This window comes from Aspergillus brunneoviolaceus (genome assembly GCF_003184695.1).
Source record: "Aspergillus brunneoviolaceus CBS 621.78 unplaced genomic scaffold BO95scaffold_22, whole genome shotgun sequence".
Taxonomy (NCBI): domain Eukaryota; kingdom Fungi; phylum Ascomycota; class Eurotiomycetes; order Eurotiales; family Aspergillaceae; genus Aspergillus; species Aspergillus brunneoviolaceus.
Genome location: NW_020290752.1, coordinates 277,816 through 297,946, shown reverse-complemented (window position 1 = coordinate 297,946; position 20,131 = coordinate 277,816). Strand labels below are relative to the sequence as shown.

Genomic DNA, 20,131 nt, shown 5'->3' with positions numbered 1-20,131 from the left:
TCCGCTGGTGATCGGGATTATATCACAGATTGAGGCGATGATTCGATATCGGAGCAGCTCTATGTTTCTGCGGGGACCTTCTTTGGTTTGGGCTATGTTTTGCTGGTACTCGTACGAGCCAGGTCAAGACCTCAGAAAACATACAAAAACAGGCATGTAGTAGCATCTGAGTCGTCGTCCAGAGAAAATCGAACCCAATGATAACTTACCAGAACAATGTCCAGAAACGCCGATGTGAACAATTCTCACCTGACCCGTAGTATCCCAGCTCCTTCAACCGAGACAGCGGCATTAAGACACTTCATCCTGTCTCTGATCCAGACCATCGCAACTACAACCAAAAGAGCCATATCGCCTTGTCATTGCAAAAGCTCGAAGACCCTACTAACAACATTCACCGTGGCTCGGGCAGCAATCCAGAATTCTGGAAAGGATGATCTATCTCTTTGTACTCTTTGGCTTTTATCAGCGCCTCATTGTTTCCCTCGTCGGGGGGCGCATTGTCACTTTGCTCTATTATTATCTCTCATTATCTTTGTCTCACGATGGTGTGGAAAGAAAATAATTCCTTTGTAATTGCATGGTTTTCGTTGAGAGAGGTATTTAACCACAGTCCAGCCCATAGGTCTCCGAGTATGCGGATCGAGTATACCAAACCCCTTCTTTACACATCTACAGACGTCAGACTCGATATCACTAACTTGACGCGCAAATATGAGCATCGCCAAGCTCCCAGTTGAGCTTTTCGAGGCCATCGCAGACCTGGTCGACTACGAAAGCGAGATCAATGCACTCGCCCGCACGAACAAGGATCTGCGCGAGGTCTTGAACCGACGGCTCTATAAGCACAATGTGCGCCATGGGGACAGCACGGCGCTAGCGTGGGGAATCGCGCACCACTCCATTGAAACCGTCAAGCTGATTCTCGAAGCAGGCGCCTCCCCCCACGAATGCGATCGGCGCATGGACTGGCGACCAATGGCACTGGCGGTCTACGAGGGACAGGAGGATATTGTGCGACTCCTGTGCGAGCACGGGGTCGATCTGCGTCAAGTCCGCGACTGGGTGAATCCCCGTCACCATGACTACTCGTCCTCCCCCGCGCAGACCATGAGCCTCCTGGCGATCGCGGCGAAACGCGGCCACGAGCCGCTGGTTCGCATGCTCATGGACTACCTGCCGCGGAAGGGCGATGTCGATTTCCCGGCCGACGGGCTGCGACGGACGCCGCTGATCGGCGCCGCCGAGATGGGCCATCTCTCCGTGGTCCGCTGCCTGGTCGATGCGGGCGCGAACCTCGAGGCTCGCGACAACGATGACCAAACCCCCCTGGTTCATGCGGCGAAAAATGGCCGGCATGAGGTGCTGGAGTTCCTCCTGAGTCGGGGGGCGGATCCCAACGTCAGATCTTTCAATGGAGCCACGCCGCCCATCTCCGAAGCTGCCCACCATGGTCATTTCGAGTGCGTGCGGTGTCTGATCAATGCGGACGGCGTGATGGACAGCCTGCCGAGTCTGGAGGAGACGAGTCACCCTCTTGTGTGCGCCACTAGAAGCAGGCACCCGGCTATAGTTGATCTCCTTCTGGCGCAGCCTCAGAGCTACGCGCAGCTCGGCACAAATCTACGTGCGATGCTGTGTGTTGCCGCTGCGCGGGGTGACCTCCCTGCTGTCCAGGGGTTTCTGGCAAACCCTGGTTGCCATCCGAACTCTGTGATCCAGTTCGTACAGGGTTCACTCAATGGTTCCCTCACGGCTCTATGTTTGGCGGCCGACCGAGGCCACACAGCGGTCGTGCAAATGCTGCTTGAGCGTGGCGCTCTGCCATCTAGAGAGGCGATCCTATGGCAGGAGATGTCTGTCGTCCATGACCCTGAGATGATCATTCGGGGGCCACATGTAAATCAGGTGGTTAGACAGAAAGCACTTCTCCAAGCGATTTATGGGGGCTTCCAGCCCATCGTTGAACTGTTACTTGAGGCAGGAGCCGATCCGAACGATGAAGACGTCTTCCATGGAACTGGCAACCCTGCTCTTATAGCGGCCATGCCGTTCCAGGGGATTTTCCAATGCCTGCTGGACGCTGGGGCTAGCCCTGGCCGGATGAATGTGGAAGAGACGACGGTCGTAGCCGCGGTTTTGGGCTCAGGCCGGACTGCACTGGTGCAGATGCTGCTGGACCGTGAATTTGACTTGCCGCTGCTCATGGGCCGTCGTACCAGCTTCATTCACCAAGCCATCGGAGGCGGTCGAGCGGTCTTTGAGCTTCTCCTGCAACAGCAACGATGGGACGACCTGCTACTCCCGGAGAATCTCACCAGCATGGCCTGTGAGGAAGCTCTCAGCGTGGCGGCGACCACCGGCCGAGTGGAGATGGTCCAGTTCCTGATCGACCAGGGGTTTCACGCTCGTCTCCCCCGACCCCAACAGGTTGACATCTTTTGCGTGGCGGCGAGATCCATGGACAGGCCTGACGCAGACCCAAGCGCCATCGTCGATCTTCTCCTCCGATACGGCGAAGATATCAATCAAAAGGTGGGGGGATTCACGGCCCTGGATAGAATGGCGCTCCTGCGTGATCTGCGCTGCGTGCGTCTGCTGCTCCGTTATGGAGCCAACCCGTTGCCACACAGTGGCACCCGGCGGTCGCCGTTGCTTAATGCTAGTATGACGCAAAGCACGGAGGTGATCGAGGCGCTTTTGCAGGCGATCGACGCAAATGGCACGCCTTCGGAAGTGGTCCGGCCTTACCTGGAAGCGGCGGCGGAAGCGGCGCGAGGCATGGGGTACTTGCAGTGTGAGAAAACCTTGCGGCAGTGGTATTACAGGAGGCTATATCCAGATAAGTCTTAGATCATGGTGGTTAGATTAGCTTATAAATATGCAAAAATTTATTGACACGTATGAGTATGCAGTAGTAAGAGAAGCATAGACCGTAGCTTTTACCGCCTTCTCATCTCAAGACCAATCATTCTAGCTTTATAGAGGCATAAGTCGCTGTGGATATAGTAGTGAGCGGAAAACCGCACCACGTGACATACCCGCCCGGACCTCTCACGTGCATCCACTGAACAATCCCCAGCTCCCGACCAGCTTCGCGGCCGCCAAGCTCACCTGCAAGCAAGCTTCAAACACCATCAAAACACACTCTCACTCAATTCCACCCACCATACACCTACGCACCCACTCCCACATAACACTTCAAACCCAATGTCTCAATAATCACCACCACAATAACCACAACGACCACAACCCACCACCTATCAAAAAAAGACACCTCCCAAAACCTCCGCGAAAGGCCATCAAAATGAACACCCAAGTCCACACCACCCTCACCACCCTCGACTCCGCCCTGCACACCCTCCTCACCACCCTGACCACCTCCCCGACCGCCTCCGGCGCCCCCGCCGCCGCCCTCGCCCTCCTCGCCGCCGACGACGCCCTCACCTCCACCATCGACGAGCTGCGCGCGCACCAGCGCAACTACGCGCGGCTGCTGGGCCTGCGCGCCGAGGCGCAGGCCCTCGAGGAGAAAGTCCGGGGCATCGTGCGCGAGGTCGTGGAGTTCGAGGGGGTGGTACGTGGGGTTTGTGGGGACTCGGACTCGGACTCGGAGGAGGATGAGGAGGATGATGATACTGTGTCTGATTACGAGGGGGATGGGGATACGGAGATGCAGGGTACGGATTCTGCGTTTACTGGGATGACGGGGTCCGGGGCGAAGCGGAAGCTGCGTGGCGTCAAGGAGGTGGATTACAAGCTTCTTCTGGACTTTGCGCGCCGCATTAGCAAGTATAATCATCAGGCGGCGGCGGATGCGGCGGCTGGGGCTGAGGAGCGGGTTGCGGCGGGTCAGGCTGGGAGGGGGTCGGTTAAGGATGCGGAGATGGGGGGGATTGGGGCTGGAGGCGCGAATGGGGATGCTACTACTGCTGCTGAGCCGGTGGCTGAGGTCACGAAAGGGGCGACCTCGTGGTTGGATGAGAGTGCCCAGTTGGCGAGGCAGGTGTATATGCTGCCGTATCCGATGGAGGATCGCATTCGCATGGGGCTGATGGGCCAGATTCAGTTGGCGGCGGCGGAGGGTCGGCCGGGTTTTCAGGTCGAGGCGGAGGTGGAGCGGTTGATTCGCGAGGCGGAGGGGTTGGGCGTTGCCGCGCCGGTGGCTGCGGCGCCGGGGCCGGAGGTCGCGGAGCAGGTTAGGCATGCGGATGAGGCGGCCAGGGCGGCGGCGTTGGCGGGCTCGTCTGCTGCTTCGGGGTCTGCTGTTGGTGGTGGTGGTGGTGGGAGTGGGAGTGGGGGTGGGAGTGCTAGGCCGGCTGCGGCGCCGCTGCCGGCCAAGCCGAAGGCTACGTTGGATTTGGATCTGTATGATCCCGATGAGGATGATGAGTGAGGTCTTGTGTACGGTACGGGGGGTTCTTGATTGATAGTGGCAGCTGGTCTGTCTTGATGATTTACGCGAAATGTATCTAATGTTGGGCGAGGGATATTTGGTCTCATGCAATCCTATGTGCGAAGCCTTTCGCCATTTGCGTCCTGTGTTTTCCCGAGAGTAGACTATTTGGAAGAGACACTGCCGTGGGTGGTGATTTCTAGCATGAAAGGCTGCATGGGATCGATCTTCTTGATCCAATGATATTGACCATACTCGTCGGCTGGCGAGCAGCTGCAACTATTGATGGCTCCACAGCGTCTGCAGCTTCCTCGTCTTCGAGTCCGTCTCCAACCCCAGATCCGCCTCGATCCCGCGCAGCAGGTTCACCAGTATTTGGCGTTCCTCCGGCGCTTCGAGGAACTGGCCCACTGCAAACAGCAGGGGTGTCATGTACACACGCGCACAACTCGACGGCCGAGCCAGCGCGATCCCGATGATCTCCCGGCACCGATAGTCGACCTCCTTGGTCAGCTCGCGATACCCCTGCACGCGGTCGAAGGCGGTGCTCGGAGCCGTGACCGCATCGGTCGGGCGGTTCAGAGATAATGCGAGGCGGCCGAAATGACACACTTGCATCGCATAGGCATACGATGGTAAGGAGTAGAAGATCTCAGGAAACGGGACAGGACTTGTCTCGGGCGGATGTGACAGGTTGCGCGGCTTCTCAAGGCGCACGCAAGGGCGGATCGATTCTGGCAGTCGTTCGACCCATGTTTGGTACTCAAATGAAAGCCCCAGCCATGTGGAAGTAGTGGGATACGGGGTGGAGCTCTCCGAGCCCTCACTAGATGGAGAGCGAACCAGTTGTTGCAGGGACGATTTCTTCGAGTCGGCTAGAAAGTTGACAACTTTGCAGGAGAGCCATTCCAGAGAATGAAAGGAGAGGTCTTCTTGGAGAAGAAAAGTGTCACTGGTAATCCCGATGCTCCCCTCATCATCAAGTGGTATACCGGCAGACCTCCAGAGTTTGAAATTGCTGGGATCCAAGTGTGTCTGCACGCGATTGAGAAACGAGCTCAAGTAGTCCTGACGGACAAAGTTCCAAAAAGCCGCAATAACGCCATGTGGGAAGCTTTTAAGGGCTGGTGTTATGCCTTCATAGAGGCTGACGATGGATTCGAAGAGCGGTCTGACACCGGAGAGATGTCTGTTTTGTGTATATCGTTAGTCCCCATTGAGATAGTAGATTTCCACACAGAACAAACTCACAAATGCCATTTCTCTGCCGGCTCATCCATCGATTTGTACAGATTGAGAATGGTCGAAACCGCGAGGGAGTTTTCTAATTTCTTCCCCAGAGCAGATTGAGTTTGTGAGTCGAAGGGGGCGTTCTTAGATTGATTACGCAGCCAGTCATTGATTGTCTCGAAAGGAGATTTCAGCACAGCAGAGCTTGAAACTGCTGTGTAGGACTCAGACAGAGCAGTGTTCAGTCGCTGGCCAGCCAGGTAGCCGTACATGGTGGCTTTATGCAGCCACTCTGAATCCGACACATCAGGGTACGTTTCCAGTATCGCAGGAGTTGTGAATAACCCAGTATTTTCGGTGATTTTCACTCCTTTCATTCTACCGAGGTGCTTCGCGGCCAGAGCAGTGATGGAGTATTGAAGAGCCACATCGTCTTTGGCTCGTAGCGGAACATGAGTCGCAAAGAACTTGCGAGGGTCAGAAAGATCTAACCTACATACGAATGAGCATAATGACAGCACGCGAGTAGGGGACACAAACCATGGCGCCAAGGTCTCGACATAGTATCGTACTAAGAATGATTCTTCATATCCAGAACCACTTATGAGATCGGAATACATGTCTTGAATGCTTTCATTTTCGTCTGCCTGAGATGGACTGTGCGAAGTATGCTCCGCATGTGACGAAGCTTGGCTTCGTCGAGGCGCCATCGCAACATTAGGGTAAGATGAGTTATCGAATGCGTGGTTCGAAGTACTTGAGCTTCGAACATCGTTCCATCCAGGACCAATGACGGGATCCGAACCTACCATGCGGGTCGGGTCAATCTCTCGACCAGCCCAGTCCGGAGTTCGAATAGCGTGACGTGCTTGCATGCTTGGGCCTGGAGAGCTTGCTTGAGACGATGCCCCTGCTGGGGAGTGCGACACAAGCTCACTCATAACAAGCGTTGAACCTGATGCAGGCGCTGTTGCTGCCCCAGATGGGAACTGACTTGGGCTTGGCATTGTCTGCTTGGCAGCGTCATGATTTAAGCTCGAAGGGTCACCCGGAGAAGTCTAGTCACTTGTAAGTATATGACTCTCATATACAACCCGACGAAGCTAAATCATAGGAGAAAATTGATAAGTACATACGCTCGTTGGGGCGCCGATTGGACTGTGGTGACGATTAGAAGCTTCCTCGCCATGATAAGGGGCGTACCGGCGCCTCACGGCAGCACCCTGATCAATGAACTTGCGCATTTGAACATATCCGGGACAGTCTACACCAGCATTGATGCATCGTTGACACTTCGGACGCGCTTCATCACACTGAATGGTTTAGCAAGCACCTTGGTCGTGGCAAAATGGCTGGACCAACCTTCAGGTGTCTTTTCTTGCACCGCTCGCATGCTTTATTGGACGGAACTCCAGGCATTGTGTCTGTTGGGTAGGCCACAATTCATGAAGGTCGCGTCTTCTGTGGTAGAGTCGAAATGACCCGCATCTCATCGCAAATCAGCAGACAACATGCTCATGGTTCTAGGTGTGGTTGTGGAGATTGTTGATAAGGATAAGGAAGTTGAAGCTCCTAGAAGCTTGGCAACCGGCTAAACCAGCATGGCGATCCTTTGGTTCAAAGGGGGATGTTTTCCCGCTCACGGAACAGCATTGTTCCGCCTTTCGCTGTGCAGAATATACACGACTCATGCAATCTCAATTCTACCATATTCCTATAGCTGTTGCCATCCGTTAAGGAAATCTATGAGCTTGTAGTCACAGCTTTTTCTAGGATAAATCTCACCATATAAGGTTATATGTGGTATACGTGGTATCAAATACCACGATCGTCAATCTTATCCCGCACAAGGAGCGCAACAGAGATGAGGTACACTACAATATAGTATTAACATGAGTAAATCTCCCGGCTGTGCTTTAGGCAGTAGGGAAGCTTCTACAATATGTACCTCCAGCAGTACACCTGAACTTTTATGATTCTCACACTTGTGATGTCCACAAGCTTTGTGGGTTACTATCTCCATGTTTAGGAGGGTTTATGAACTGATATGTAACAATAGATTCCCTCCTTCTTCCTGCAGTTAAACATCTCTTGCATGGGTAATATGGGGCACAACAATAGTAGTCTCGTGAAGGTTCTTGCAATGGGGAAACATCACTTCGAGCATGCACATTGCCGCAGTCGGGTCATGCTATCGACAGATCCACCACTTTCCCTGATCCCACAGTGGACACATCCCAGCAATGCTCCGGCTCGTATTGACTTGACGCAGCGCAGCAACATAGGCTAGGCCCAGCTCCAGAGGAAGACAAGCAAGGGGAGCCTTGAAGTCACACTCGTCTACTTCAGCTTCCACGCGAGGTTTAGGGACCAGGTTCAAGCAAATGAGTTCGCGGTCGGAGCCCGTCCCCCACTGCTTGCACCTTTTGAGCCTGAATTTCACTAGCTGTGGCATATGGCTCAGTAGCGATAGAACGTCACACCAGTTCCCTGAATCAAGCAAAACCCGATGCATATCGAAATGGCGCAACGATTGCGTTGCCAGTGTGGCAAAAGTGGCAGGCACAGAAACAGGGACTGCCATTTCGGCCAACGCAAGTAACTCCAGTACAAGCGTAGAAGAGTCCGGGGGTACATCCTGCTCCATTTTGTTCTCTGTCTCGGGTGCAGACTGGGTCAAAGAAGTTTCTGGTAAGTTGAGGAGGCATGCTAAGAAGTCTGCAGCCAATGATTGAGTCTTCGCCCTCGCGTCAGGGACCCTAATATATGGAGTCTGAGGCTAAGACGACGCATTCCTTGGAGAAGTCGCGCTACCTGTCTCTTTGAAGTAGCGAGTTCGCGCGGGGCCCCCGCGCTATGAGCCTTCCACCCGTCGAAAAACACAAGCAGACTCCTCAGTTTCAGCAGTGATGCCTCCTAGAAGCTCTGTACAAGGACTCGTGGAGGATTAATCGCTTCTAGATCACTAGTACTCGAATATTCAAGATGGACTACCATACTTTCGAGGTTAGGTAGGCAGGACAAGACTGTCGGCAGCTGCATTGTGATCCTTTCCCAGCTCATTCTTTCGGAACCGTGATCTGGGTCAATCAGATGCACCTGGCGGACATGTACCGCATATGAGCTGTAGCAGATCTCCTCCCATAGCCCCCGCATCCACGTCAGTGTTCGAAAGAAGTGTTCGGAAGCAAAATAGCAGAAAGTCTTGTTGATCAGTCGTAATCGGGCCAGATCATGCATCGAGACTGAATCAAGATGGGATAAATTGACACCAAAACAATCTATGACTTCACAGCTGGCAACAAATTCCACAATCTGCGAGCAATAGTCAGCTTGAGAACCCATCGCAATTCCAAAGGGGCCTTACAATGGACATAATCCCAGCTGAGAGGGCCATGTTTGTAGACAGTTTCTAGGTTTCAGGGTGGTTGCATTAAGGGAAGAGTGATTGAGAAGAAACAGGGGAAGAGAAAGGGATGTTTGCAAGAGTGTCATAATGAGCATCTGTTCGATATCTGTGAATCACTGTCTGCGCCATGAAGTGAATGATGAGGACTTGAAAATTGCTGTTATATCGCCCAAAAATGCCTAGCGGCCTTGTTTCCTAAATTGGCAGTCACTAATACTGGCCGGGGCCGGGGCCGGGGCCGGGGCCGGGGAGGTCACTCACACCTACTACGTACTCAAGTTCTCTCGTCATCCAAGGATGGGAAGAACGACAACAGCCTTGAGCTTCGTTAAAGACTGTCACCATCACTGTAAGATGGGCCCTCTCCTCCAAATCCGATGCAACCTCCGCCTACCATGTGTGCAGGGTTGGACTGTTATAGCGCGATACTTGCTAGAAAGTCAGCCGACGCATCGTCCCCGCACACAAACGACGCGGAGTATCACAAGAGCAGATCAAGTGTACACCATGAGACTACTCAAAGAGCATTGATCAACACTTTCAAGGATATAGTCATGGTATGAGCCTTGTACTTCCGAATTCTCTGCTTGGAATCTATAGCGACTGCGGCTAATTGCAAACCTGCTTCATCAGGCGTTGCATATCACACGAGAATGACATCTGCTTCACATGCGCTCTGAACCTTTGAGTAGACACCTATCGGCCTCGAAAAATCCAAAAGCATCTCTTTATATTATCGCCCACTACGAAAATATCAAATCCAGATAGACTCGTGTTTAAATAAGCTTATTAAGGGAAAAGCTCGGTATGGGGCACGAGGTCCAGCATCGGCGGGAGCCAATCCTTATTCCACGGGCTGGAACCACCAAGTATGAGAAGCATCGGGCTCCTTTCTTTCTAACCTAACAAAAAGCCAGGTTCTCGGCAAAACAGTATTCTTCATCCCAATCGCTTGCCGCTCTGAAAGGACCGAGGTCCGACCAAGGAGTCATGAGGACACCAAGGGCCTGTCTTGAAGCTAACAAGGGATAAGCGACTCACAAGAAACATCCCTCAACCGAGGACGAGGAAGTATTGGGCGATTTCAATCCTCCGCCCTTCGGTAATCGGAGCGCGATCATCCCTTGCAGAAACTGCCAGCGGATCATCGAGGTTGTGTTACATGCAGTAGCTTAATCAGGGTTACATGGCTGGCAGCTCTATACCCATTCATGCAGCCAGTTTGTGATGTGACTAGGATAATTGGCAAGTTTGATGCAATATGGCTCAATGAACAGGTCGCAGCCAAATGTGAGTCCAGATGAGCTTCGAAACAATCGCATTGGTGGCTTTGATTGTTTTAAGAAGACTGGTTGCCCCCCGCATCGGTGCCATGGTCCCTTTGTTGCTGTGGAATGTTTATAAACACTATATGTTCAATCCATCCCCACAACCGCCAACTCACTGGAGTCCAGCTTGGATAATATTGTCTGAAAATGGACCCACTTTCTCTTTCAAGGCTTCTTGGAGTGCTTGGATTAACAGTTTTAGCTTCTGCTTCTGTGACTCGACGAGTACTCAACGATCCTAGCGTGTCCTTTGATGTACTCGACTACATCGACCCGCTGATTGGAACTTCTAATGGAGGTAATTACTTAGCTTGGCCATAAAATGGCATTCAAAATTGACAAGACTGTTAGGTCATTCTTTCGCGGGTGCAACTTTGCCCTTTGGTACGTCCCAACCTGATCAGCCCACATCTGACTATTCTTGACAGCTAACTTCTGTACAGGCATGGCCAAAGCAGTAGCCGATACTCTTGGTGAAAATCAGGCCGGATTTGCCTATGACACGCAAAATGTCTCGGGGTTCTCTCATATGCACGACTCTGGGACTGGTGGTGTAAGCTCGACCTCCCTAGCCGGTGGCTGAGCTCATCATTAACCATTGGTAGTCTCCATCCCTGGGCAACTTTCCTATTTTCGTACATTCGAGCTGTCCCAGCGATGACCTAGATCAATGCGCCTGGCAGCAATCAGCGCGAGCCACAGCCTGGTCATCGCCCCAGGCTCGACCAGGATATTTCTCGATCTCATTAGATAATGGCATCTTTGCTGAGATGACCGTCACTAACCATTCTGCGCTATATCGTTTTACGTTTGAAAACGCTTCCAGCGAAACATACAGCCCTGTAGTTCTCGTCGACCTAATGGATCTTCCCCAGTCTCGCACAAACGGAACCGCATCGGTAGACCCATCGACAGGCAGACTAACAGGCAACGGCACCTTCAGTCCTAGCTTCGGCATCGGGACATATGACCTACACTTTTGCGCGGACATCAAAGGAGCACAAGTCCGAGATACTGGCGTCTGGCAGAACAACCGGGCGGGTCTCAACCAGACATTTTTATCGCTAACATTGGATGGCAGCAATTCTGCATCGACCCTAAGTGGAGGTACATTCGTCAGATTCAATGCCCCCACGGCCAATGACACGATTCTCGTCAGGGTGGGTGTTAGCTTCATCAGCGTGGATCAAGCCTGTGCCAACGCAGAGAACGAACAACCCAATTTTGACTTTTCTGGCACGGCGCGGGCAGCGGAGAGTGCATGGAGGGAGAAACTGAGCGCATTCAGTGTTGATGCAGAAGGCACATCGACCGACCTGCAGAAAGTGTTCTGGAGCGGTATTTATCGCGCAATGATCAGCCCACAGGACTACACTGGAGAGAACCCACTATGGCAGAGTGATGAGCCGTATTATGACAGCTACTATTGGTAAGTAACGCTGTGCCTCCGGTCAAGCTTCATCTAAAATTTTGCTTAGTATCTGGGACTCCTACCGCGGTGTGCATCAACTGTTGACACTGGCGGATCCTCTGTCGCAGTCATTGATGATCCGGAGCCTTATTGATATCTATCGTCATGAAGGTTATCTCCCCGACTGCCGCATGTCCCTCTGTAAGGGCTACACCCAGGGAGGTTCCAATGCAGATGTACTCTTGGCTGAGGCTCTCTTGAAGAACGTGAGTGATATAGATTGGGCGACGGCGTATGAAGCCGTGTTGAAAGATGCCGAAGTCGAACCTTCGAACTGGAATGTTGAGGGACGAGGTGGCCTGACTAGCTGGAAGACACTCAACTATATACCAACAGATGACTTCGATCCGTACGGTGTGGGACTGCACACACGAAGCATCTCCCGGACGGTTGAGTACGCCTACGATGATTATTGTATTGCTGAGATGGCCCGGATCCTGGGTCATGAGAGCGACAGCGAGAAGTATTCACAACGCGCCAAGAACTGGCAGAACATGTTCAAAGACGATCAGAGCTCAGCCATCAGCGGAGTGGACACGGGTTTCACTGGCTTTCTTCAGCCACGCTACCCGAATGGAACATGGGGATACCAGGACCCTATTTTCTGTAGCCCGCTGTTAAGCTTTGACTCGTGCTACCTGAATGCTAATGGTCATGAAACGTATGAAGGCAGTGCTTGGCTTTACTCATTGTGAGTATGTCTGATGCTTTGAGCTCAGATGAGAGCTAACATCTGTCAGTTACGTTCCGCAAGACATGGCTTCTTTGATCAATCGACTCGGTGGGCGTGAGAAGTTTGTCTCTCGACTTACGTACTTGCACAGTTCGGGCCTTCTCTACGTCGGTGACGAGCAAGCCTTCCTCACTGTTCATCAATTCCACTACGCTGGACGCCCTGGACTGTCCACAAAGCAGGCACATGCATATATTCCCTCGCAATTCAATACCTCAGTCTCTGGTATCCCGGGCAACGATGACGGAGGAGCCATGGGGGCGTTCGCAGCTCTAAGCATGATGGGATTATTTCCAGTCCACGGGCAGGATGTCTACCTCGTCAACCCACCGTTTTTCAAAGAGGTCAGCATCCTGAACAAGGTCACGGGCAAGACCGCCACAATCCGAAACATCAACTTTGATCCGACGTATCAGTCAATCTACATCCAGAATGCCACCCGAGATGGTCAACCATGGACAAGAAACTGGATTAGCCATGACTTTTTCACGGAAGGTGGAGTCCTCGAACTTACGCTGGGAACTGCAGAGAGCGACTGGGGGACCCAAGATGAGGATCTGCCTCCGAGTATGCGCGGTTGATGGACTAGACTCGTCATCACCCAATGGAATGTTATCTAAGTCTAGCTGCAACAAGCTCCTTGAGGAACTGTCATCGGAATGATTGCTTTCTTTGCATGCTCCTATATTTGGGATCAAAACTTCTTCTCACGCAATGATTATCGACTTTATCCTTCCTGTCATCTGACAGAACACTTGCCCTAAAAAGGCCACGAAGCTCAGCTAGGAGAAGGTACCAGCCTGGCCTCAGGTCAAGCCCTTATGCTACGGACTAAACCCTTTACGCAGTACTCGAGGTCTCTTAATACTGAAAATGACCCGAGAGGCTTTGGGGCTCTATTGAAAGCGTCGGCTAAGAACAAAAGACTAATAGGAAACTCACCTTTTGTATCATTTTCTTTGTGCAAGTCCACCCAAGCAGGGAACACATGTAGCAACTCAGGCCTATGCATCCGAAAGCCCTTTGACGGTATATAAATTGCGATGGCAAACCTGAAGATGAAATCATTCCAACGTACTGCACAAGGCTCACGTCTATAATCGACCCTAAAAGTGGCGTAAGTTTACGCCATGAAGATCATCAACCCGGTTCGAGACTTGGAGTCTCCCCGGACAGAACGCCTAACAATTTTCCATCCCTTCCTTAGGCTTCCACCCGAGCTACAGCTTCGAATCTGGGAGATGTGCCTCGAGGACTTCGAGCTTCTTCGGTGGAAGGAATTTGGTATCATAAGCCTCTATCCGATGAACACGAAATACTTCGACGGCGGCCCCGGCCGGCGGCCCCAAGTTGCCCAACGGCTCCACATCCCCGTCCCACCCCTCAAGCAAGTCTGCCATACATCCCGCCACGTTGCTGAGAAGTGGCTCAGACGAGGACAGGCTCGGCGCGTAGCGCTCGGGGCGGCGGATCCTGACCCTGACGGCGACGAAGATTATGGGGATTTCTCGTCACGGTCGTTCTGGAAATTCTCCGTGGTTCGATGTGGAAAGACCACGATGGGGGGCTTGTGCACTACATAACCAACTACTGGCAGAGTCCTTGGAAGGAAGTCTTGCTGGGTTACTGCCACCAGGTCTATCTCTCGCTGGACGACTACCAGCAAGTGCGGGCGCAATGGGAGGGAGGCTACCTACCGAAGCTGCGGTGGCCTCGCCGGCGCCCCGGGGGGCGAAGGCCGTGGCGCAACTGGGAGCTGACCGTGCCGTTGGAGGTGCTGCAGCTTGATCTCGATGCGCTAGCTGTGCTATTTGGCGGTGTGGTATACGGTCTGCAGAAAGTGCTTGTCGTCGTTGACGGGCTGCCGCGGGGTCGCGCCGGCCAGCACATCAAGACTACGGACTGAGTGATCATTGACGTGACAACGCCAGAGTATTGCGAGTGAAAGCGGCTAATGCGGGGCCAGCAGATGAACGTCGTGTGGAATGACGGCAAGAGTGTCTTTGAGCAAGAGGTCTATGACCTGATCGAGGCTGCGGCGCGCCGGGTGTCCTTTTGCACCCAGGGGGAGTTCACGATCATCCCTGCGATGGCGGAGCATAGATTTTGGCTTAGGTAGTCATTCATTCCTCTTGTTTGTGGACTTCTTGGTTACCGATTTTCTTTGTCCATGCAAGCACCTTGTGGTATGGTGGATAGATGGTGGACGTCCGTGAACTAGTTCAACCACGTCCACCCACCATACTACACCCTACATGCATAATCTAGGTAGATAATCTACCCGGTTTGATCTACTATATTCCGATCAAATTACATCATACCGAACCAATCTCAACACCAGCAGCATCAAACATCCTCCAATAAACAGCTACCATACCCTAGAAGCCCAGCACTCCCAGCCCGAAGTCAAAACAAGCTCATCCATACCCCACCCCAGCCCCCCTCAACCGTAGGCACCAGCATATCCCTTAACCTTAACGCCCTCCCTCAACCTTAAATCCCACACCTGTCAAAGCATCTACCATGAACTCTGCTATATGCTATGCAGCCCACGTAGCCAGCCGCAGGAACCCTCCTGTCTCACGTACAGCCCAAACATTGCTGCATTATCACTGTACGCGTGGCCCAGATGCAGGAACCGTCAACCCACCGTACAGTACAGTCCACCTTACCTCAACGTACGTGTCTACCGCACAGCACCGAGGGCCAAGCCACGGTAGATCAGATCATATCAGATCAGATCATCTAGGCAGCAACATTACCTGTTAAGCTTAGCTGGGCCTGGGCTTAGGGGTATGTACTGGACTGTCCTTCGCGTGATACCGCTACTCTTACTTTCGCCCGTTGAGGTTGCTTGTGAACGTTCGGACCGTTTGAGGTTTACGAGTGGGTACACGGCTCATTGGGAAGAATGCGGGATTGCGGAAATGTTATACCTGGGTTATGCATAGGTTGGTGGGTTGCCTGTAGAGGATATGTGTGGGATTTAGGAGGGAGATGGGTGGTCTTTCAGTACCATTGGATACTCAGGGGTATGTTGAAGATGTAAGTACCGGACTGCATGTAGCTGAGGGTTATACTGGGATTCGGTCGAAATTTCCCCTCTCCCCCCCCCCCCCCAACCCTCCAGCCTGATACCTTCTTTGGGTGATATTGGGCTCTATTGCTGTATCATCAAGGTTGAGGTGGGGTCTAGCTCTAGTCTGATCGCTCGATCGGGGACATGTGCTCTGCGTCTTGACATGTGCGAGATGGCAGTTTCTTCGAAAACTGGAGTGGATGTATAGCCCAGGGGACGAGATCCTGTCTCCCGCAGAGAGAGATGCTTCCCACACTATCATCTTGCTTCCTCCTAGCTCGAGATGAAGAGCTAGTATCATCTGGCCTCGATGCAATCCACCGGACACAAGTCCAATTCACCTGTACAGCTCGGATGATGTTATGTAAACGTATGATTTTATCGCTAGGCAGTGAGTCGAATACATTCCCAATCAAGATCAGATTTTTCCCTGCATGGCTATCGTCAATCGCCACGAGACACAGAATCAAGCACACCCCAATCATTTCCTCCCAAAGTGTTACCCATCCAGCTCTTATTAAAACATTAAGACATTAAATCATACCATCCCGTGCGGTCATTTTCACATCATCAGTCATAAGCAAAATGAAAGGGGAAAAAACGAACGAACAAACGAACGAGTACCTCGACCAGAGGCCAAAAGTCCCCTATTTCAAGCCGATCAGATACCAGACTCATATGGCCCATGATCGCCTCGGTGCTGGAACCCGTAGGGGTTCGTCTCGGCCCACTCATTCCACGCAATACACGTCTCTTCCAGGACATCTCTGTCCAAGAACTCCTCAAACTCACTCTGGCGCTCGATGATCTGCTGCGCGAATCCCTCCGCCGCGTGGAAGCCGATGTGGCAGTGGATCAGCCAGGCACCGGGGTTGTCAGCCTCAAACCCGATGACGACATACCCACCCTTGCCGTTTGCTGCGGGGAGGTTGAGCGTGTCGCGGCGCGTGGGGTTTTCTGTCTGCAGCTTCACCGTGGAGGGGTCATAGGTACCAAGGCCTTGGGCTAGAATGTAGAAATCGTGGCCTGATGAACTTGGTTAGGACGAGATCGTGAGCAAAGACAAGGAGAGCTTACCGTGTAGATGAATGGGATGAACGGCAGGAATGGTCGTCTGAATGATCAGCACGGTCCATTGATCCGCAACGCTCGCCTGGATCACTCCCTGGCCTGGCTCCCAGCTGGACTTCTTCGGAGCATCGGAGGTTTGCAGTAGGGTTGGGTCACTCCAGGAGGTATTGAAGATTTCACCTCCCATCTTCCATAGGTAGATCGGTGGCTTGCCAATGCCTCCGATGCCAGTATCAGAGGTTACCGTGTTCGCCTCGCCGAGGTCTGCGTTCAAAGCAAGTTTCGGGACAAGGGTCGACGTCGGAAAATCCTGACAGTCGACGTCGCCCCCATAGTTCCATTTTGTCGACCGCGGATCCGAGCTCGGGTTGGATCCCCTGTAACGCAAGATGCCTTTGATGTTGTCGGCCGCCGTGTTGTTGCTGCAGTACGATTGCGGCATCGCGCGAATCCAGTAGTTATCCGGTCTTTGGTTGGCAGTCACGATGATATCGTACCGCTGGCCCATTCCAATCGGGACGTGATTCGTCTTGAATGGCACCATTGGGACGAAGTCAGCCGCAATCACGGTGAGGTCATGATTGTCGATCGAGAATTTGAACTGCGTGTGCATGGCAGTATTGACCAGACGGATCCGATACCTCCGACCTGGCACAAAGGTAGTCTGGAAGCGTTGGCCGACAGTAGGGCCATGCTTGGGAACCCAGATATTCGTCCCATTCAACAAGCCCGTCACCATGGTAGGCAGCCGGCCACTATTGAGATCCTCTTGATAATAGCTATAATAGGTCTCATGAAGCCAGTCACTCAGAAAGAGAACACCCAGGTCTTGATCGTAGTCAGCCGTAGAAGGGCCATGGATCACGATGCCTCCGTAGACGCCCTCCCAAGCCTGGAGAGAGAAATGCGAATGGTACCAGCTTGAACCGTACTGCTCGGCCTTCCAGACATATGTGTAGCTTGATCCGGGAGGTACAGGGCATTGAGTCAGAGCCGTTACCCCGTCCATTTGGTTGTTGTTCAGCTGTCGAATCCCATGGAAGTGGATTGCAGTGCCATTGTCCTGCATGCGATTGGTGACATGCACCTTCACTGTGTCTCCCCAGTTTGCCTCGATGGTTGGACCTGGGAATTGTCCATTGACAAGAAGCACCCGCCGCTCGACCCCATCAGGTGCACGAGTGGTATTGATGATGTCGAAGAAATACTCCCTCACAACGCCTGTATCCGGGGCAGACTTATAGTAATTTGTATTGATGTCAAATCCTTTCCAAGGCACCTGAGAGTTCTGTAACGACTGACTCTGATTTGCGGCCCTTGCCTCCAGCTGAGACGTCTGTTTGAATGGAAAGAGATCGTGCGCAATCGGACTGCTCAAGGCCACTGAGGCCAGGAGCCATAAGAGCAAAAGGAAATTCATTGAGTAACGAGGGGAAATGGAAACGAGGACCACAAAGGAATAGACCGATTACTGACTATCCTGACATGGGTCCCCGCCTTGGACCCACGGCTTTATACCAGCACCCAGACCGAGCCGGTGACTGTAATGTTTAGCCTTGGCCTATTCAGGATTCCAATTCGGCTCATGTTGTCTGCTCTGTCTCCATAAATCAGCCTTCCGGTCTGTCTCGCCCCGGGGAATACTGATTTGCAGGGCTCGGTGACTTCCATGCAGCACTGGCCTTGACAGGTCTTCCCGAACCATCGTTCATACTCGGATCTAAAGCAGCCCTAATGCAAGCAATCCCCCAGCTGTACGGATCTCCACCCAGTCATATGAGTATGAGACCTATGGAGGCATCCAATGACGGACACGACGAAGTTCTGAAATGACCGCTAGCGCAGCAGCAGATCGACTTTTTGGAGAGCAATTTTGCGAGGAGGAAATTCGGACCTCAATTTCTGATTTGCAACCAACTCACACTCGTATCTAACATCGCAAGCCCTACTTGAAAAGGAATGAGCCTTGACCTCGTGGCATATTGACTTCTGCATGATGGCCGGCCCAAGGCTGTGAATAAGCGACCATGGATCTCCATCCCAGGGAGAACATCAGTCTCTGGAACCTCGCCTATGAGAGAAACGAGCGTTCAGACCCCGGAAATGCATATTCAGCATTGAGCTCGAGCGGATTGGCCGGCGCACTTCTCGGATCACAGCCAGCTTTGCTTCCAAGAATGATATATGTCATGATTCATGTCCTTGGACGATTCAGAAGCCGACTACCGCGGCGCACACTGTGCACCAAAATGCTCGCATTACTGCAAGCCTGAAAAGTAGAGTCATTTTCACCCGCACTATTTACCGTCCGCCAGCACATGGCATGCCTGACGCTGATATCGGGCGCGTTGGGAATGGTGCTGACCGCTAGTCGTCTTTTCCTGACACCGCTCAGACATATTCTCCATCCGCTCGACGTATCAGATATCAGGTTCTTCCGGAAAGAGCTTGAAAGGCGGCTCATCACTCAGAGATCCATTCTTGAAAGTGGAGCGACACATGAGGCTCATTGCGTTAATTTTAGAACCCAGTGAAAATGAATCTCTGAAGCAGATAATCCGACAGGTGAGAAACCTTCCGTAAGAGGGGAACTTGTTTGGAAACGTAATGACGTGGGACCTTGCACCTTGCTACATAGAAGATCCTTGGCCAATTGTGGGGAGACACCGCAGCATCGGGGCCAGGCGAGCGTAGTGGCCTTGGCGATTGGGGCGGGATTTCTGTCAACAGGTAGAGAAAGACGTCGGTCACCCCAGTGCATGTAGAGTCTCGCTTGAGGGTACCCAGGTGACCGCGTTGCATAGAAAGATAAGAAGAACGACCACAGAGAAAGCAGAATGTAGCGAAAAGGAATGGGAAAAATAAAAAAAAAAAGCAAAACTAAATCACCCGCATTCTGGGCCAAGCAAGTGAGGGATCCGCCTTGTCAGGCATTTCCCAGGCCAACATTGAAGAGTCATATTCTCAACGAAAGCCTCTGATGCAGTAGGCTTTTCCCGGGCCCATCGTGGGGCACTAAGTCACTAAATCTTGGCCTTGTATAGATTGACAAATTAAGCGGCCCCGCAAGCCACGAATGCACTCTATACGAACCCGATTAGCGAAATCACGCCAGCTAAACCCACTCGGGCCGTATGACGTGACTAGTAGAATGGCGGCTCAAGCCAAATTTCGAGCTCAAAGTTGGAGATAGGGACAATGGCCAAGCTCAAGTTCCTCAACCCATCGGAGAGCCCGAATGGGAGTCGAGGACCTGGCCGAAAGTTACGAGTTCATGCCCTGCAGGAATGCCAGGGGCAGTCAGTATGCGCTGGCATAACGCCGCCAGCTCTCCTCCCTCATTCACGAGGGGCAAAATCCACCGAACATGGGCTGGACATGATTTCATAACTTATCCCCCGAAGAGACATTAAG

At 52.6% G+C, this 20,131-nt stretch overlaps 8 protein-coding genes across 8 annotated transcripts; 4 read left to right on the top strand and 4 right to left on the bottom strand.

Annotated features, from left to right (window-relative positions):
• The first annotated feature begins 557 nt into the window (after positions 1-557).
• On the top strand, positions 558-2,899 carry BO95DRAFT_472475 (ankyrin repeat domain-containing protein). The gene is made up of 2 exons (XM_025589654.1): positions 558-1,463; positions 1,506-2,899. The coding sequence occupies exons 1-2, from the start codon at positions 715-717 to the stop codon at positions 2,851-2,853; spliced, it is 2,097 nt and encodes a 698-aa protein (XP_025443774.1). The 5' UTR covers positions 558-714; the 3' UTR covers positions 2,854-2,899.
• Positions 2,900-3,131: 232 nt separating this feature from the next.
• BO95DRAFT_513246 (uncharacterized protein) lies at positions 3,132-4,396 on the top strand (the record flags this gene model as incomplete). The annotated part of the gene is made up of 1 exon (XM_025591594.1): positions 3,132-4,396. Exon 1 carries the CDS (start codon positions 3,308-3,310, stop codon positions 4,394-4,396), a length of 1,089 nt encoding a protein of 362 aa, XP_025443773.1. The 5' UTR covers positions 3,132-3,307.
• Positions 4,397-4,653: 257 nt separating this feature from the next.
• On the bottom strand, positions 4,654-7,147 carry BO95DRAFT_410493 (Zn(II)2Cys6 transcription factor). Its single transcript, XM_025584182.1, has 5 exons — positions 6,989-7,147; positions 6,763-6,939; positions 6,167-6,684; positions 5,648-6,118; positions 4,654-5,585 (listed from the first exon to the last, which is right to left on the bottom strand). The coding sequence occupies exons 1-5, from the start codon at positions 7,043-7,045 to the stop codon at positions 4,676-4,678; spliced, it is 2,133 nt and encodes a 710-aa protein (XP_025443772.1). The 5' UTR covers positions 7,046-7,147; the 3' UTR covers positions 4,654-4,675.
• Positions 7,148-7,817: 670 nt separating this feature from the next.
• BO95DRAFT_462276 (uncharacterized protein) lies at positions 7,818-8,273 on the bottom strand (the record flags this gene model as incomplete). The annotated part of the gene is made up of 1 exon (XM_025588900.1): positions 7,818-8,273. One exon carries the CDS (start codon positions 8,271-8,273, stop codon positions 7,818-7,820), a length of 456 nt encoding a protein of 151 aa, XP_025443771.1.
• Positions 8,274-8,486: 213 nt separating this feature from the next.
• BO95DRAFT_87415 (uncharacterized protein) lies at positions 8,487-9,088 on the bottom strand. Its single transcript, XM_025592299.1, has 2 exons — positions 8,994-9,088; positions 8,487-8,941 (listed from the first exon to the last, which is right to left on the bottom strand). The coding sequence occupies exons 1-2, from the start codon at positions 9,021-9,023 to the stop codon at positions 8,543-8,545; spliced, it is 429 nt and encodes a 142-aa protein (XP_025443770.1). The 5' UTR covers positions 9,024-9,088; the 3' UTR covers positions 8,487-8,542.
• Positions 9,089-10,101: 1,013 nt separating this feature from the next.
• Positions 10,102-13,423, top strand: BO95DRAFT_87412 (glycoside hydrolase family 92 protein). Its single transcript, XM_025592298.1, has 6 exons — positions 10,102-10,661; positions 10,715-10,747; positions 10,807-10,916; positions 10,969-11,792; positions 11,842-12,525; positions 12,575-13,423. Exons 1-6 carry the CDS (start codon positions 10,511-10,513, stop codon positions 13,146-13,148), a joined length of 2,376 nt encoding a protein of 791 aa, XP_025443769.1. The 5' UTR covers positions 10,102-10,510; the 3' UTR covers positions 13,149-13,423.
• On the top strand, positions 13,423-14,203 carry BO95DRAFT_87418 (2EXR domain-containing protein). The gene has a single exon (XM_025592300.1). The coding sequence runs from the start codon at positions 13,698-13,700 to the stop codon at positions 14,148-14,150; it is 453 nt and encodes a 150-aa protein (XP_025443768.1). The 5' UTR covers positions 13,423-13,697; the 3' UTR covers positions 14,151-14,203.
• A 2,042-nt stretch (positions 14,204-16,245) lies between these two features.
• BO95DRAFT_87328 (extracellular dihydrogeodin oxidase/laccase) lies at positions 16,246-18,440 on the bottom strand. Its single transcript, XM_025592297.1, has 2 exons — positions 16,724-18,440; positions 16,246-16,672 (listed from the first exon to the last, which is right to left on the bottom strand). Exons 1-2 carry the CDS (start codon positions 18,135-18,137, stop codon positions 16,308-16,310), a joined length of 1,779 nt encoding a protein of 592 aa, XP_025443767.1. The 5' UTR covers positions 18,138-18,440; the 3' UTR covers positions 16,246-16,307.
• Positions 18,441-20,131: the final 1,691 nt, after the last annotated feature.